The sequence below is a fragment of the Poromitra crassiceps genome, assembly GCF_964638095.1.
Source record: "Poromitra crassiceps genome assembly, chromosome: 3".
Lineage (NCBI taxonomy): Eukaryota > Metazoa > Chordata > Actinopteri > Beryciformes > Melamphaidae > Poromitra > Poromitra crassiceps.
This window is the reverse complement of record NC_139625.1, coordinates 24,880,138-24,896,176: the sequence shown is the minus strand read 5'-3', so window position 1 is coordinate 24,896,176 and position 16,039 is coordinate 24,880,138. Positions and strand designations below refer to the sequence as shown.

The 16,039-nt window shown below is 43.9% G+C and overlaps 1 protein-coding gene across 3 annotated transcripts in view; it reads right to left on the bottom strand.

The window, feature by feature from the left end:
* The window catches only part of dnmt3ab (DNA (cytosine-5-)-methyltransferase 3 alpha b), a 60,452-nt gene that overhangs the window by 19,925 nt on the left and 24,488 nt on the right, over positions 1-16,039 (bottom strand). For all 3 annotated transcript variants that reach the window (XM_083633784.1, XM_083633786.1, XM_083633785.1), the window contains exons 7-8: positions 2,390-2,890; positions 1,571-1,729 (exon numbers count right to left, since the gene is read on the bottom strand). In XM_083633784.1, coding sequence (XP_083489910.1) covers positions 1,571-1,729; positions 2,390-2,890 — 660 coding nt within the window. The remainder of the gene's footprint in view (positions 1-1,570; positions 1,730-2,389; positions 2,891-16,039) is intronic.

Genomic DNA, 16,039 nt, shown 5'->3' with positions numbered 1-16,039 from the left:
TGTCATTGAGCCTATAAGCATGCGACATGCTTGCACACCACGCTCTAATACGGCTGGTGATTGGCTGTCATGTAGAAGCATGCAGGGAAAGTTACGCCCACTTTAGCCGGTGTGTGTTTGTTGTGAGGCAGGCAGCGTGCGGTGCAGAGACAAGTGGAGCTGGGACTGGTTTCCACAGACAAGAGAAATAATCGAGAGGTGGGTCCGCTTACCGCAAGTTGTTGTTGATTAGCGGTTATCAGATCCCTCAGTCTGACAGTCTGGCTGTGAGTTGTATCTAGCATTAGATCGTTTAATTAATTGGCGCGGTAACGTTATGCGCAAGCGGGCATTGTGTATTTTTAGCAACTCGTTAACAAACGCTGATGTCATGATAGTTTGTTGAATGTAAATGCGATTCACTTTGTGCCATTAAGGCTATATTGATAGGCTAGTCAATGCTCAACTATTGTCTTCCATGCATGAAGTGGAGCTGTCTCATCAGTTTTGACAAGAATGACGTTCTGTTGCAGCAGTGAGCATTAAACACTGATCTGCAATGCTAGCGTTAGATGTTCAATTAATTAGTGTTAACGTTATATGCAAGCGGGCAGTTATCGCCCATTATGTATTTTTAGCAACTTGTTAACAAACGCTGATGTCATGATAGTTTGTTGAATATAAATGGGATTCACTTTGTGCCATTATTGATAGGCTAGTCAATGCTCAACTATTGTCTTCCATGCATGAAGTGGAGCCATCTCATCAGTTTGGACAAGAATAGCGTTCTGTTGCATCAGTGAATATTAAACACTCATTTGCAACTCTCCGTTTTGCACTGAAAACTATTGCACTGATTTATTTGTTTTACATTTATTTCCTTTGTAGTACTCCAATATTTTTTTGTAGGGACAGCAATAAGTTTAGACAACTTAAAGTTATGTTAAATACAGTAGTTTTTTTTTCTGCTGTAAAACTTGAAAAAAACTAAAGATTTGTATCATAATTCTCAACGTGTAATGCAGTTTTATTTTTGTTAAAATGGATTTTTCTAAAAATTGGTATCGAAAAAAGTATCGTTCAGGAACCGGTATCGAAATCAAAGTATCGAAACGGTATCGATATCGAAAAATTTTGAACGATACCCAGCCCTAGTCCCAGCGCATGCTGAAGTATGTATGTATGTAACTATATATATATATATATATATATATATATATAGATATATATCTATATATATATATATATATTTTTTCTCTCTACACACACACACACACACACACATATATATATATATATATATACATATATATATATATATATACTTATATTCTCTACACACATATATATTTTTCTCTACACATATACATGTGTGTGTGTGTGTGTGTGTGTGTGTGTGTGTGTGTGTGTATATATCTATATATATATATATATAAAAGGGAGCTAGGGCTGTCTGCTTGTCTCTGTCTGTCCCACTGATGACATCATCAGTAATGTCATAAATTCACTCACTCACTCTCTCTCACACACACACACACACACAGTCCCAGTGATGATGTCATTAATTGCCCTAACACTTCTTAGGACTCACCACTGAGAATTTTCCATCCCCAAACCACATGACCCATCTGGTCCCCTCGGCGGCTCTGCTCCGTCCCGTCATCCACCAGGGCACGATGCGGCCTGGCCACCAGGAGAACCCTCGCAGCTTCCCCCAAACCAGCTCCCCGATGCCAAAACCACGGCCATCCTACAGCCAAAGAAGAGAGATGCAGATCAAAATTATTCACCTAATATCCACTTCTGGACATGAAACCCTGTCTGTCTCAGTATCTTTATGGGCAGTATCGTGGGATGATGGGGCTTACATAATGTGACTGTGTTTAAAATTTGTTATTTTACCCTCGATCCAAACTTTATTCCACTTTATTTTGATATGATACAGTTTTAAGTTTCTATTTTTGTAAGTTATTTTCTTTGTTGTATGTATCTGTAACTGCTGCTGTCTTGGCCAGGTCTCTCTTGCAAAAGACATTTTTAATCCCATGATAGTTTTTTTATGCCAAAAATATGCATAAATAAATGCACAAACAAATAATTAAATGCACAAATGAATGCGCAAACAAATAAACAAGCAACTAATTAACTAAACAACTAACTGACTAAATAAATTAATAGATATAGATTACTTTTGACTGACAATTCCACTACAAAAGAATAACTTCCAAAAACAAAGAATGGCTGGTTTACTTGAGTTGATTAACCCTGGCCTTACACTAAATCCTTTTTCCAATAGAGACGTCTGTTGATAAAAATCCTGTTAGTCTACAGCCGGGCTTGATCGATGTCTCCGCCTCCAGCTCGATATCTCCTTGACCTCCCTTGACCCCTCCGCCCGTGTTGACTTTACCTCGTACTCGGGCTCAGTGTCTGCAGACTTGGGCGACGTCGTCTTGTCTCCGCCTCCGATGGCCACGGGCTCAGGGGTCGTGGCCACGGTGGGGGAGGCGGGGTCAGTGGGCTGCTGCTGTTGTTGCGGCTGTTGCTGCACTTTCTGTTGCTGCGGTTGCTGTGGTTGTGGTTGCTGCGGTTTCTGTTGGGGTGGTTGCGGTTGCTGTGGTTGTGGTTTTTGTTGCTGTGGTTGTGGTTGCTGTGGTTTCTGTTGGGGTGGTTGCGGTTGCTGTGGTTTCTGTTGCTGTGGTTGCGGTTGCTGTTGTGGTGATCGCTGTGATTGTTGCTGATGCTGTGGCTGCGACTGAGGCTGAGAGAGTGACTGTGGCAGAGGCAGGTGCTGCTTTGAGGGCAGCGGGTGCTTGATTACTGACACCTCTTCTTTCTGGTGCTCTGTCTCCATCTCCTCATTATCCTCCATTGCGTTCATCGCTGACACCAGTTTGGCCTTTTTCTCTGCCTGAAACACACACACACACACACACACACACACACACACACACACACACACACACACACAAACACAGCAGAGATGTCAGTGGAAACAGTGAAGGGGAACATTTTATTGTATTGTGGACAGACTCAGGCAAGGAGAGGTATACCTCAGTCAAATCATGAAATAAATAACATAAATACCAAAGAGGAGAAAGAAAGAAGAAAACAGATGCAACCTATATATATACTAGTTCATTTGACTTTACTCTGTGGAATTGAGAGCTTTCAGAGTAGACACACACCATCAATTCAAATTTGCAAAAAAAGAAAGTCCAAGTTATATTGGTTTCTGATATAGGACGAATCAGCGTGACGTCACTTGCCACCCAGAAATGCGGAACCCCGCGGTATGAGTTGTGCCAAATAAACGTGAATATCTCAAAAACTATACATCACATCGCTTATATTTTGACATTCTGAGTGAGAGCAGAAGTAGCTCAAGAGTTTGATGTATAATATATGCATGTCATGTTAAAGTTGTGTGAACTGTCGCCGTTTTTAAAATGTAAAAGGAGTTAACTGGCTAGAGTCAGATACTCAAGCCTCGCGCCACTTGGGCTCCATAGGGTTCCATTGCCGTTGCCACCCAGTGACGTGGTTTGTTTACCAAAATGCTGCTCGGCTGATCCCTCGTATAGAAGTAACAGGTAGCATTTTGCCTTTATGTCTTTTTTACAGGTGAATTGCAGACTCTAAAACATGGTCTTAAGTTAAATACATGAGAGTAGAGGTACAGAAACTATATAAAGGCATGGCATCTAAATTGTGAGATATCTAAAACCTGAGTAAACCTTCCTTTCTCTCTGACTGAGACCTTAACCTCAACATCAGTGTGTACTAGGAGTGTAAATCACAGAGTATAGTACTATAAATACTTACAGTACTACATATACGATACGATCACTAGAGATAGGATACTATCACAATACTTGGCCCTCGATAACGATGGTATCACGATACAGTGATTCTGGGATAATCGATACATTGCAAGATATCTGTGTAACTGAAGAGAGAAAAATACCCCTAAAAGGTCATAAAGCAGGAATTATGTATTTCATCACGGAATTGACAGAAACAATGTACAACAAAGTGCAGACTGTATACAGCCTCTTAAACACTGACTGCAACTTGTCCCCGACTCCACGTGTGAAGTTAAATGTTTAAAGGAAGGATACAAAAAATAATGCCTCACTAAACTATTTTTAACCCGTGTACACATTGACTGCCAGCCGTTTTTTTCTTGCTGTAGGTAGCTTCTGCCAAGCCGTTTTTTGAGGATTGTGGCTCATTTTACAAGAGCCGAGGATTCTTTTCTGCTTGGAGTTTGTGAACATACAATATCTCAAAAGTACTAATAGAATGTGTACTTTCTCTGTCTAAAAGAGTTAGTTTGTAGAGTTAGTAGTTATGTAAGCATTAGCAGTTGAATACAGCATGGTTTTAGCGTCAGAAAAAATATTCAGAGATAAACGGCTTTTTGTGAAATTCGATAGAACAGTCACTTTAACCATTCATTTTTGGCTCTCTCTCTCTCTCTCTCCCTCCCCCTCTCGCTCTCTCTCTCTCTCTCTCTCTCTCTCCCTTCCTCTCGCTCTCCCTCGCTCTCTCTCTCTCTCTCTCTCTCTCTCTCCCTCCCTCTCGCTCTCCCTCCCTCTCTCTCTCTCTCCCTCTCGGGAGGGAGACGCACTAGGTTTAATCCTAGTGAGAGGGGGAGAGGGAGAGAGAGAGAGAGAGAGAGAGAGGGAGGGAGGGAGAGAGAGAGAGAGAGAGAGAGAGGGAGAGAGCGAGAGGGAGAGTTGCTTCAACTCCTCCCTCCGTGGGCGTTCTTCTTGGCTGCAGCGGCCGTCACAAGCTTGTCACCAGTCTCAGTGCTTTGCTGCTGTCCTGTGCCTGTGGCTGCGCGGCCGCTGTTTGAGGAAGTCGGCATGGACTCGCTCGCTTCTTGGAGTTTTGGTTGAGAGAAGCTTTTGCGATTCTGGTCATATTTATGCTGCGTGTTTCAAAGTGTGTTCCACCTGTAATCTATTATGTAAATTTGCAATCCCGCATCGCCAGCAATCAGCGCGAAAACGAAAGCGTTTTCCCCCATCCATTTTCATGAGAATGGCTGGGGTGAGAATGGCGTGACAAGTTAAAAAAATGCTTGCCTTCCTCTAGTCAGGAGAGCACTGTTGCCACTTAGTGGGTCGGTGGAATGGGTTGTAAACGTTCGGTGGCTCCAATAATTATATAAGAGATGTAAAAGGGTTAGATGCACATCCCACGGTCAAAAAAAAAAAAATCATTTTTTTGACGACTCAACTCGTCGTTGGCAGTGAACAGCTGGATTGTGTTTGACGACTCAACTCGTTCTTGGCAATTAACGTGTTAAGAGCAAAAAAAGGCAGAAAATACACATTTCAGGATAAATGTCACGATATTGCTGCAGTCATATCGATACTGTATCGCAAGAGGAAGTATCACGGTATATCAATATTTTGTCCCACCCCTAGTGTGTGTAGAGTAATATACACAGACAGAGGTGTGATTAAGTGGAGGAAAACTACAAAAGAACAGTGTAGAAACTTTCGTTTACATTTTTAACGGCCTGTCATGTTGTTAGTCAAGTCCACTTTTTTATATTTGTCTACCATCAACAGACTGCAGTACAATATGACTTAACTGAATTTCAATGCGAGCAGGCAAAAAGAGAGACTAATGGCATTACTAGACAGTTACTAGCTGTACAAATCTCTGGGTGACCTCTGGGTAGTTATCCTGTAGAAGCTATACAGTAGAAAGCTATGTCATTTAGATTGTGGGGCCTCTGTAGCCTTTAGTAAACATTCCTTTATCTCCATCTGTCAGGTCTATTCGTCAATCGCAGTGTGTACAGTACAGACAAGGAGAGGCGGGGCTATGCAGAAAAACATGCTAGCTGGGTACAAACTTGTCCCACCCTCACTTGTAAAATCACATCCCAATTATAGATTTGTCAACCAGTGAACCAAATATAATTGTCTGTTTTGCCTGCCATGATAATGACTTTTTGCCAGCATTTACTGTAGTAACACAAACAAGTATGAACAGAGACTGATGCCATCTCTGCTAGTTGTAACCACACAAGTAGGTTAACCACGCACGTGTCTCGACTGTATAGAAATCTATACTGTCTGTGCAAACATTTCCTTATTTCCGGCTATAAGGTCTATTCATCAATAGCAGTCTGTACAGTGCCTCTATGGGAGAGGCTATAAGGTCTATTCATCAATAGCAGTCTGTACAGTGCCTCTATGGGAGAGGCTATAAGGTATATTCATCAATAGCAGTCTGTACAGTACCTCTATGGGAGAGGCTATAAGGTATATTCATCAATAGCAGTCTGTACAGTGCCTCTATGGGAGAGGCTATAAGGTATATTCATCAATAGCAGTCAGTACAGTGCCTCTATGGGAGAGGCTATAAGGTCTATTCATCAATAGCAGTCTGTACAGTGCCTCTATGGGAGAGGCTATATGGTCTATTCATCAATAGCAGTCTGTACAGTGCCTCTATGGGAGAGGCTATAAGGTCTATTCATCAATAGCAGTCTGTACAGTACCTCTATGGGAGAGGCTATAAGGTATATTCATCAATAGCAGTCTGTACAGTGCCTCTATGGGAGAGGCTATAAGGTCTATTCATCAATAGCAGTCTGTACAGTACCTCTATGGGAGAGGCTATAAGGTCTATTCATCAATAGCAGTCTGTACAGTACCTCTATGGGAGAGGCTATACAGTCTATTCATCAATAGCAGTCTGTACAGTACCTCTATGGGAGAGGCTATACAGTCTATTCATCAATAGCAGTCTGTACAGTGCCTCTATGGGAGAGGCTATAAGGTATATTCATCAATAGCAGTCTGTACAGTGCCTCTATGGGAGAGGCTATACAGTCTATTCATCAATAACAGTCTGTACAGTGCCTCTATGGGAGAGGCTATAAGGTCTATTCAGCAATAGCAGTCTGTACAGTGCCTCTATGGGAGAGGCTATAAGGTATATTCATCAATAGCAGTCTGTACAGTACCTCTATGGGAGAGGCTATAAGGTCTATTCATCAATAGCAGTCTGTACAGTGCCTCTATGGTAGAGGCTATAAGGTCTATTCATCAATAGCAGTCTGTACAGTACCTCTATGGGAGAGGCTATAAGGTATATTCATCAATAGCAGTCTGTACAGTACCTCTATGGGAGAGGCTATAAGGTCTATTCATCAATAGCAGTCTGTACAGTACCTCTATGGTAGAGGCTATAAGGTCTATTCATCAATAGCAGTCTGTACAGTACCTCTATGGGAGAGGCTATAAGGTCTATTCATCAATAGCAGTCTGTACAGTACCTCTATGGGAGAGGCTATAAGGTCTATTCATCAATAGCAGTCTGTACAGTACCTCTATGGGAGAGGCTATAAGGTCTATTCATCAATAGCAGTCTGTACAGTGCCTCTATGGGAGAGGCTATAAGGTCTATTCATCAATAGCAGTCTGTACAGTACCTCTATGGGAGAGGCTATAAGGTCTATTCATCAATAGCAGTCTGTACAGTACCTCTATGGGAGAGGCTATAAGGTCTATTCATCAATAGCAGTCTGTACAGTGCCTCTATGGGAGAGGCTATAAGGTCTATTCATCAATAGCAGTCTGTACAGTACCTCTATGGTAGAGGCTATAAGGTCTATTCATCAATAGCAGTCTGTACAGTACCTCTATGGGAGAGGCTATAAGGTCTATTCATCAATAGTAGTCTGTACAGTACCTCTATGGTAGAGGCTATAAGGTCTATTCATCAATAGCAGTCTGTACAGTGCCTCTATGGGAGAGGCTATAAGGTCTATTCATCAATAGCAGTCTGTACAGTACCTCTATGGGAGAGGTGGGGCTAAGAATACAACAAAAACAAAAACAGCAATGCAAAAACATGGTAGTTGGGGGCACACTTGTACCACACTTGTAAAATTCCATTCAAACAACAGATTTCAGCAAGTGAAGCATACTTAATCATCTATTTGACCTATCATGATCTTAGGCATGCAGACTTTTGAAAGAATTTGGAACTTTGTAATAGAAACGGGTATAAACAGAGTCTGCAGCATTACTTGCTGTAAGATGCAAGTAAACAGAAGTGCGTGCGGACTGTATAGGTAGAAAATCTAGATGATGGGACTTTTTAAAGTCTGTATAAACATGTCTATCTCTGACTGTCAGGTCCATTCATCATCAGTGTGTACAGTACAGCAACTATAAAGACAGACCAGGAGAGGCGGGGCTAGGTAGAAGAACACACTACAGTAGCTGGGTACAAACTTGTCCCTCGCTTGTCAAAATCCCATCCAAATGACCGATTTATACAGTAAGTCAGTGCACCAAATGTAATCATCTATCTTATCCTGTCATGATGTTAGCCATGCTGACTTCTGAAGAATACAGTACGTAACACAAACAGGCATAAACAGAGACTATAGGAATGGGAGGATTCACAGATTTGCATCGGTGCACAGGCATGAAAGTTCAAGACACTATTTGCACCGGTTAAAAAACGTGTGCATCGGATACCATTTTGGATGAAGTCACATCGCATCGTTTCTAACATCTTTGCATTGGCAAATACTGTATGTAAGTTAAAATGGCGCTTTTTTAAAGTTAATTTATGATTTGCTGCCTGAGAAATAAAATCAAACTTTTGTACCATATTGAATTGCATAGCATCATTCTTTTGCATTGTGGTGAATCGCATCGTATCGCGCTGAATCGCATTGTGTTGAATCAAATCGTGTCAAATCACATTGTATTATTATGCTTATGTATCTTTAACATATCAAATTGTTGGCAAGATGCATATCGCATCACCTCAGTGATAGAGATTCCCATCCCTAACAGAGACCGATAGCATCACTAGCGATTTAGCTGTACCATAGAAGTACCCAAAACAGCTTCACGTGCATGTCTGTGTCTACTGTATAAAACTCTAGATTGTGGGACTTTTAAAGCTGTGTAAACATTTCTTTATCTCTGACTGTAAGGCCTATTCATCAACAGCAGTGTGTACAGTAAGTCTATAGTGTCCAGGGCTTTACTGGACGAGTTCACTGGGTTTGTGGTACCTGACACTGAACCGCTAGGTCCATCAGAGAGGACAAGACCCAGCCGGGACTTAAGCTTCTCGCCCTAAATCCCCAACAGCTGCACTCATTCTGATGTCTCTCTCTCTCTCTCTCTTTAACTTTCTTCCTGCTCTCACTCTCTAAAATACACATGGACACACACATGCACGCGCACACACACACATGCACGCGCACACGCACACGTGCACACACACACACACACACACACACACACACACACACACACACACACACACACACACACACACACACATAATATATACCCAGTCACATTATGTAAACACATCCTACTCATACTATAGGCTACACGTGAAAGCCGTGCACAGCTGTGCTTACTTTCCTGAAATCTTTCTCAGGTTCTCAGGTCTCACACATACTGTACATGTCCAGTGTAGGGGGAGAGAGAGACAGAGAGAGGGACAGAGAGAGAGAGGGAGAGGGACAGAGAGAGAGAGAGAGGGAGAGAGAGAGAGAGACAGAGAGAGGGACAGAGAGGGAGAGGGAGAGAGAGAGAGAGAGAGAGAGAGAGCGAGCCGGGGTATACTACAATTCTTGGGCCTCTCTCCCAGTGTGTCTGGTAAACAATAGGGCCTTTAAGGGGAGGTGGTGCTAGACAGCGAGGGGAGGGGCTTATGGCGCAGAGTAGAAACATGTGCTCCTCAATCAAGAGGCTCTGCTGTGGTTTATAAATATCTGTAGTGCAGAGCTGGATGGATGCTTCAAAGCCCCCGGCCATGTGTGTTAGGCCTCTTGGCTCCAGCACAAGCACACTGGAGTCAGTGTTAGACAGCATGCTTGGATATGAGGTTCCAGATGGTAAACTGCAAAAACTAACAAATGTCAATTAGATTGGTAAATGCGTTACATGCATTGGAGAAACAACCTAGCACTTCTGCAAGTCAGAACAGCAGACGTTGGTAGAGATGGGAAGAAATGGACCGACTGACAGCAATTGCAAGAATGGATTAAGAATTTAATCCAGAGTGATGCATTCCATGTGTGGTCAACAGCGGTCATTGGTATATTGGGAGAATTGTAAATGGCAATAAAGCAGCTAAGCTAGTGCAACAGTGTCCATTTTGGTGTGTTTAGGGTAAGGTTGTCTCCAGGGTGCAGCCTGTGGTTATTTTTGAGCCAATGGGAGAGTGACTCTGAAACGCCAGCGGGGGGAGGAGAGAGAGAGTACAGTGGCTATAAGAACCAGATATTTGTCTCTGGCCCTTTTCCCAGTTGTAAATGCCCCCTTTCGGGGGCCTCACAGTGTGTGCAGCAGCTACAGCAGCAAGACAGCCTCTCAGGGTCTAAAGGGGAAAATAGGAAAGGAGGTACTGGAGACACAATGCGGCCTTTATCATTACGCACGCCTGCCCGTCACTGACAACTCCAGACATACCAGCACCCTGGCTGTCACGCCATGTCCAAAACAAACACCCAAAATGACACCACACATACATATGTACACACAGGAGGGCACTTGCCTTTAAATGACAACATAACTCCACCGTAAAAATATCAACACTTTTCTCTTTGGCCATAGCATGTAAAATATGAATACAATGGAAAACCCAAGCAGAGTTACTGTGCTTAGAGTCATCATGGCTTTTGTTGTGGAAAAAGAAGAAGAGTGAAAACACAAGCCCTATACTGCTGTGCAGCATAATAATCTGACTGGAGGTCTGTACAGCATGATAATCTGACTGGAGGTCTGTGCAGCATGATAATCTGACTGGAGGTCTGTGCAGCATGATAATCTGACTGGAGGTCTGTGCAGCATGATAATCTGACTGGAGGTCTGTGCAGCATGATAATCTGACTGGAGGTCTGTGCAGCATAATAATCTGACTGGAGGTCTGTGCAGCATGATAATCTGACTGGAGGTCTGTGCAGCATGATAATCTGACTGGAGGTCTGTGCAGCATGATAATCTGACTGGAGGTCTGTACAGCATGATAATGTGACTGGAGGTCTGTGCAGCATGATAATCTAACTGGAGGTCTGTGCAGCATGATAATCTGACTGGAGGTCTGTACAGCATGATAATCTAACTGGAGGTCTGTACAGCATGATAATCTAACTGGAGGTCTGTGCAGCATGATAATATGACTGGAGGTCTGTACAGCATGATAATCTGACTGGAGGTCTGTGCAGCATGATAATCTGACTGGAGGTCTGTACAGCATGATAATATGACTGGAGGTCTGTGCAGCATGATAATCTGACTGGAGGTCTGTGCAGCATGATAATATGACTGGAGGTCTGTGCAGCATGATAATATGACTGGAGGTCTGTGCAGCATGATAATATGACTGGAGGTCTGTGCAGCATGATAATATGACTGGAGGTCTGTGCAGCATGATAATATGACTGGAGGTCTGTGCAGCATGATAATATGACTGGAGGTCTGTGCAGCATGATAATATGACTGGAGGTCTGTGCAGCATGATAATATGACTGGAGGTCTGTGCAGCATGATAATATGACTGGAGGTCTGTGCAGCATGATAATCTAACTGGAGGTCTGTGCAGCATGATAATATGACTGGAGGTCTGTGCAGCATGATAATATGACTGGAGGTCTGTGCAGCATGATAATCTAACTGGAGGTCTGTACAGCATGATAATGTGACTGGAGGTCTGTGCAGCATGATAATATGACTGGAGGTCTGTACAGCATGATAATATGACTGGAGGTCTGTGCAGCATGATAATATGACTGGAGGTCTGTGCAGCATGATAATATGACTGGAGGTCTGTACAGCATGATAATCTGACTGGAGGTCTGTGCAGCATGATAATATGACTGGAGGTCTGTGCAGCATGATAATCTAACTGGAGGTCTGTACAGCATGATAATGTGACTGGAGGTCTGTGCAGCATGATAATATGACTGGAGGTCTGTACAGCATGATAATATGACTGGAGGTCTGTGCAGCATGATAATATGACTGGAGGTCTGTGCAGCATGATAATATGACTGGAGGTCTGTACAGCATGATAATATGACTGGAGGTCTGTGCAGCATGATAATATGACTGGAGGTCTGTACAGCATGATAATATGACTGGAGGTCTGTGCAGCATGATAATATGACTGGAGGTCTGTGCAGCATGATAATATGACTGGAGGTCTGTGCAGCATGATAATCTGACTGGAGGTCTGTACAGCATGATAATATGACTGGAGGTCTGTACAGCATGATAATATGACTGGAGGTCTGTGCAGCATGATAATATGACTGGAGGTCTGTGCAGCATGATAATATGACTGGAGGTCTGTGCAGCATGATAATATGACTGGAGGTCTGTGCAGCATGATAATATGACTGGAGGTCTGTGCAGCATGATAATCTGACTGGAGGTCTGTACAGCATGATAATATGACTGGAGGTCTGTACAGCATGATAATATGACTGGAGGTCTGTGCAGCATGATAATATGACTGGAGGTCTGTGCAGCATGATAATCTGACTGGAGGTCTGTACGGCATGATAATCTGACTGGAGGTTTATACAACATGATAATCTGACTGGAGGTCTGTGCAGCATGATAATCTGACTGGAGGTCTGTACAGCATGATAATATGACTGGATGTCTGTACTAGGGATGTTCATCAATTATCGAAAATCGATAATTGATCGTTAAGGAATTGAATCGATCATGTGGAATTTGGATCGATTATTGTTATTATAATTTTTTTTTTTTTTTTCGTACTAGGTTTGGGTGGAATTCGTTCCTCCTCGCCCCACTCCATAGAGAGCTCCAGGGATGACATATTTTTGTAGGCTGAATGCGGAAGTCCCGAACTTCCTGGTTCTTCACTGTTTCTGTCTATGGGATTTTTGAATGGGTTTTTGGCGCGATGCTTCAAATAATGTCTGTGGGCAACGCAAGTTTAATCAAACGCGAACCAAGGTTCAGCGGGATAATCTTCACACATGAGGACCACTTTCATGAGTTTTGAAGCGTAACTGCGAGCCCTAGAGGTAAAAAGCTCGTGCTAAGCTAATCCAGAACTACACACAGTGTCGCATAGGCGTCCACGCATTGATTGCGAGAGAAAGAATTTCCGCGTTCACTCGTGATGACGTATAATATCCGCGTCGACATTGTAGTCTCATTTAGCCGTTTGCTAGCTAGCCACCCTTTTAACGGCACATAAAAGCTTCAAAACTCATAAAAGTGGTCTTCATGTGTGAAGATGATGTTACTAAACACTGGTTCGCGTTTGATTAAGCCAGCGTTGCCCAGAGAGATTATTAGAAGCATCGCACCAAAAACCCATTCAAAACTCCCATAGGCGAAAACTGTGAAGAACCAGGGCTGTTAGCATCGATGATTTCCGGACTCGTTCCTGGACCTCTCTATTGCACAGCCGACTAACGTGAGGTGGAGCTTCATATAGTCTCTAGTTTTCTGGCTGGGCACGGGCCTTTGTGCCAACAAAACTGTTTTAAACATGGGGAATTCACACCGGCATGCGCCGGGGACACAAACAAACGCACCCAGCGGTCTGGCTCAGGCCTGTTGATTTGACTCTTGTGCTGTCAGCTAAGCTGGAAGACGCCGATTGCCTTACATCATGTAACCTGACATGTAACATGTTTGTTTACCTGGCCACAGCGCTAGTGTCTGATATTCTTACTACACAGCGGCATCGCCATTATAGCTGGCCGAGAACGCGCAACGTTATTACCAGACCAGAGTAAAAAAAAAATATATATATATATATATATACAGTGTTTCCCACAGGATTTTGAGAATTTGTGGTGGGGGACCGCAGACCCCCTAGGGGGGTGCGGGGGCATGCCCCCCCCGCAAGATTTTTTTAAACATTTTAAAGTAAAATGCATGAATTTGGTGTACTTTGAGAAAGCTTAACACGTTCACTGACAACAACGAGTTGAGTCGTCAAACACAATCCAGCTGTTCACTGCCAACGACGAGTTGAGTCGTCAAAAAATATATACCGTAAATTCCGGACTATAAGACGCACCGGTGTATAAGCCGCGGGACCAAAATTGACTATTTTTTTCTTCTATAAGCCGCACCGGACTATAAGCCGCGGGTGTTTTGATGTTAATTACCATATGAAAGGGTTCGTGCACAGAGAGGAATGTCGGGAAAGAGATCGCTGTTTGGGGAAGCTCCCATTTATTAACATTTCAACAAAACAAAACAAAAGTCAGGTCACTAATCCCCAGACAAAATCACACAACAATAGGCTACCGTATATGTGCAGCAAACCTGTAACCAGAGAAGTCAAGTCACTAATCCTCGTCTTCCTCTTCTTCCTGCGTACTGAAACCACCAAAGTCCTCATCTTCAGTGTCGGAAACGAACAGGTTCAGGGTGGCTTCGTCAACCACTCTCCTCTCTCCTTCAGGTGCCATGGCACGAGTCCGATACCTCACGAGTCCGACACCTCACGAGTCCGAAAAAAGAGGCTAACTTCCCCCAGACCCTAACCCAAAACCTAACCTCTCCCACCCCCACGCCTAAACCTAACATCCCCCAGACCCTAACCCAAAACCTAACCTCTCCCACCCCCACGCCTAAACCTAACCTCCCCCAGACCCTAACCCAAAACCATGAGGTGTCGGACTCGTGAGGTATCGGACTCGTGAGGTATCGGACTAGGGGGCAGTCCCCGTGGCGTCATCCTCTTCATCCCGCAGCAGTCCAGCGTTTTGGAACCCGTTGGTAATTGTGGATGTTTTCACACTCCTATAATATTCCGTGATCTTCCTTTGTGTGAATTCGCCGAAGTTTGTGATTTTCTCCTGATAGTCGGGAGGGAGTTGTTCAGTAGTTCTCCCCCGGACGGACAGTCCCTTTTGCCCAGGTTACGCGCGGCTGCTCTGTTTGATCGGCGGCTGCTCTCTTTTAATGCGAGATTGACTGCTTTCAACTTGAAAGCTGCCTCGTGTGAATTTCTGCGTACCTTCCCCATGGTAAGTGAGAGTGTTGCTTCTACTGCTCGTCTTGTTGTGAATATTCCTTGATCTTCCTTTGTGTGAATTCACCGAAGTTTGTGATTTTCTCCTGGTAGTCGGGGGAGGGAGTTGTTGCCCGAGTGGCCGTTTGCTTACCGTAATTACCATATGTAAGTGGTCACGCACAGAGGGGATTGTCGGGAAGAGATGGCTGTTTGAGGAAGCTCCCATTTACCGTATTACAACATTTCAACAAAACAACATAACACAACACCACCGTTGTTTATTTTTACAGTGCACACAGTGTCCGCGGTGTGGTGAAAAGAGGGCAAGAGAGGAAATTAAAACAGAAGTGGATTTATAGTTAGAAAGAGTGCTAAAAAAGAGAGATTTTTTTTTTTTTTTTTTTCTGAAAAAATCCATAGATAAGACGCACCGTTATATAAGCCGCAGGGGCCAAAAAACGGGAAAAAAGCCGCGGCTTATAGTCCGGAATTTACGGTATATATTTTTTTGACGGTGCTACGTGGATCAATGCCCCCCGCGTCTCCTATGGAGATATTGGAAGTATTGAATGTGTATAATCTATTTTACCGACCAGCTAGGTGGCGACGGTGCCCTCCCGACAGAGAGAAAGTCAACCAAAAGCAGCCGCCTCCCGCGGCTGCTTCCTCCATTCTCAAGGAAATGGCTTGCCGATTTTACAGTCATCAGTCACCAGACTCGCCGCTCTCGGGCCGCGCCAGCAGCAGCACACGGGGGATTGCAAATTTGCATAATCGGGGCTCTCAAACCCAAGAGACGAGTGAGCCCTATCCACACTCGCTGCCAGGGAGGGAGGCTGCTCAAACTCGCTGCCAGGGAGGGAGGCTGCTCAAACTCGCTGCCAGGGAGGGAGGCTGTGAACTCGCAGCAGCAGCAGCAGCAGCAGAGCACTCGCTTGTGACAAACGCAGGCTGAAAGCCACTAGACACGCCCACGGAGGGAGGAGTTGAAGGAGAGGGCGTTCGGAACTATATTGTTTGGATGTCTGATCTCTCA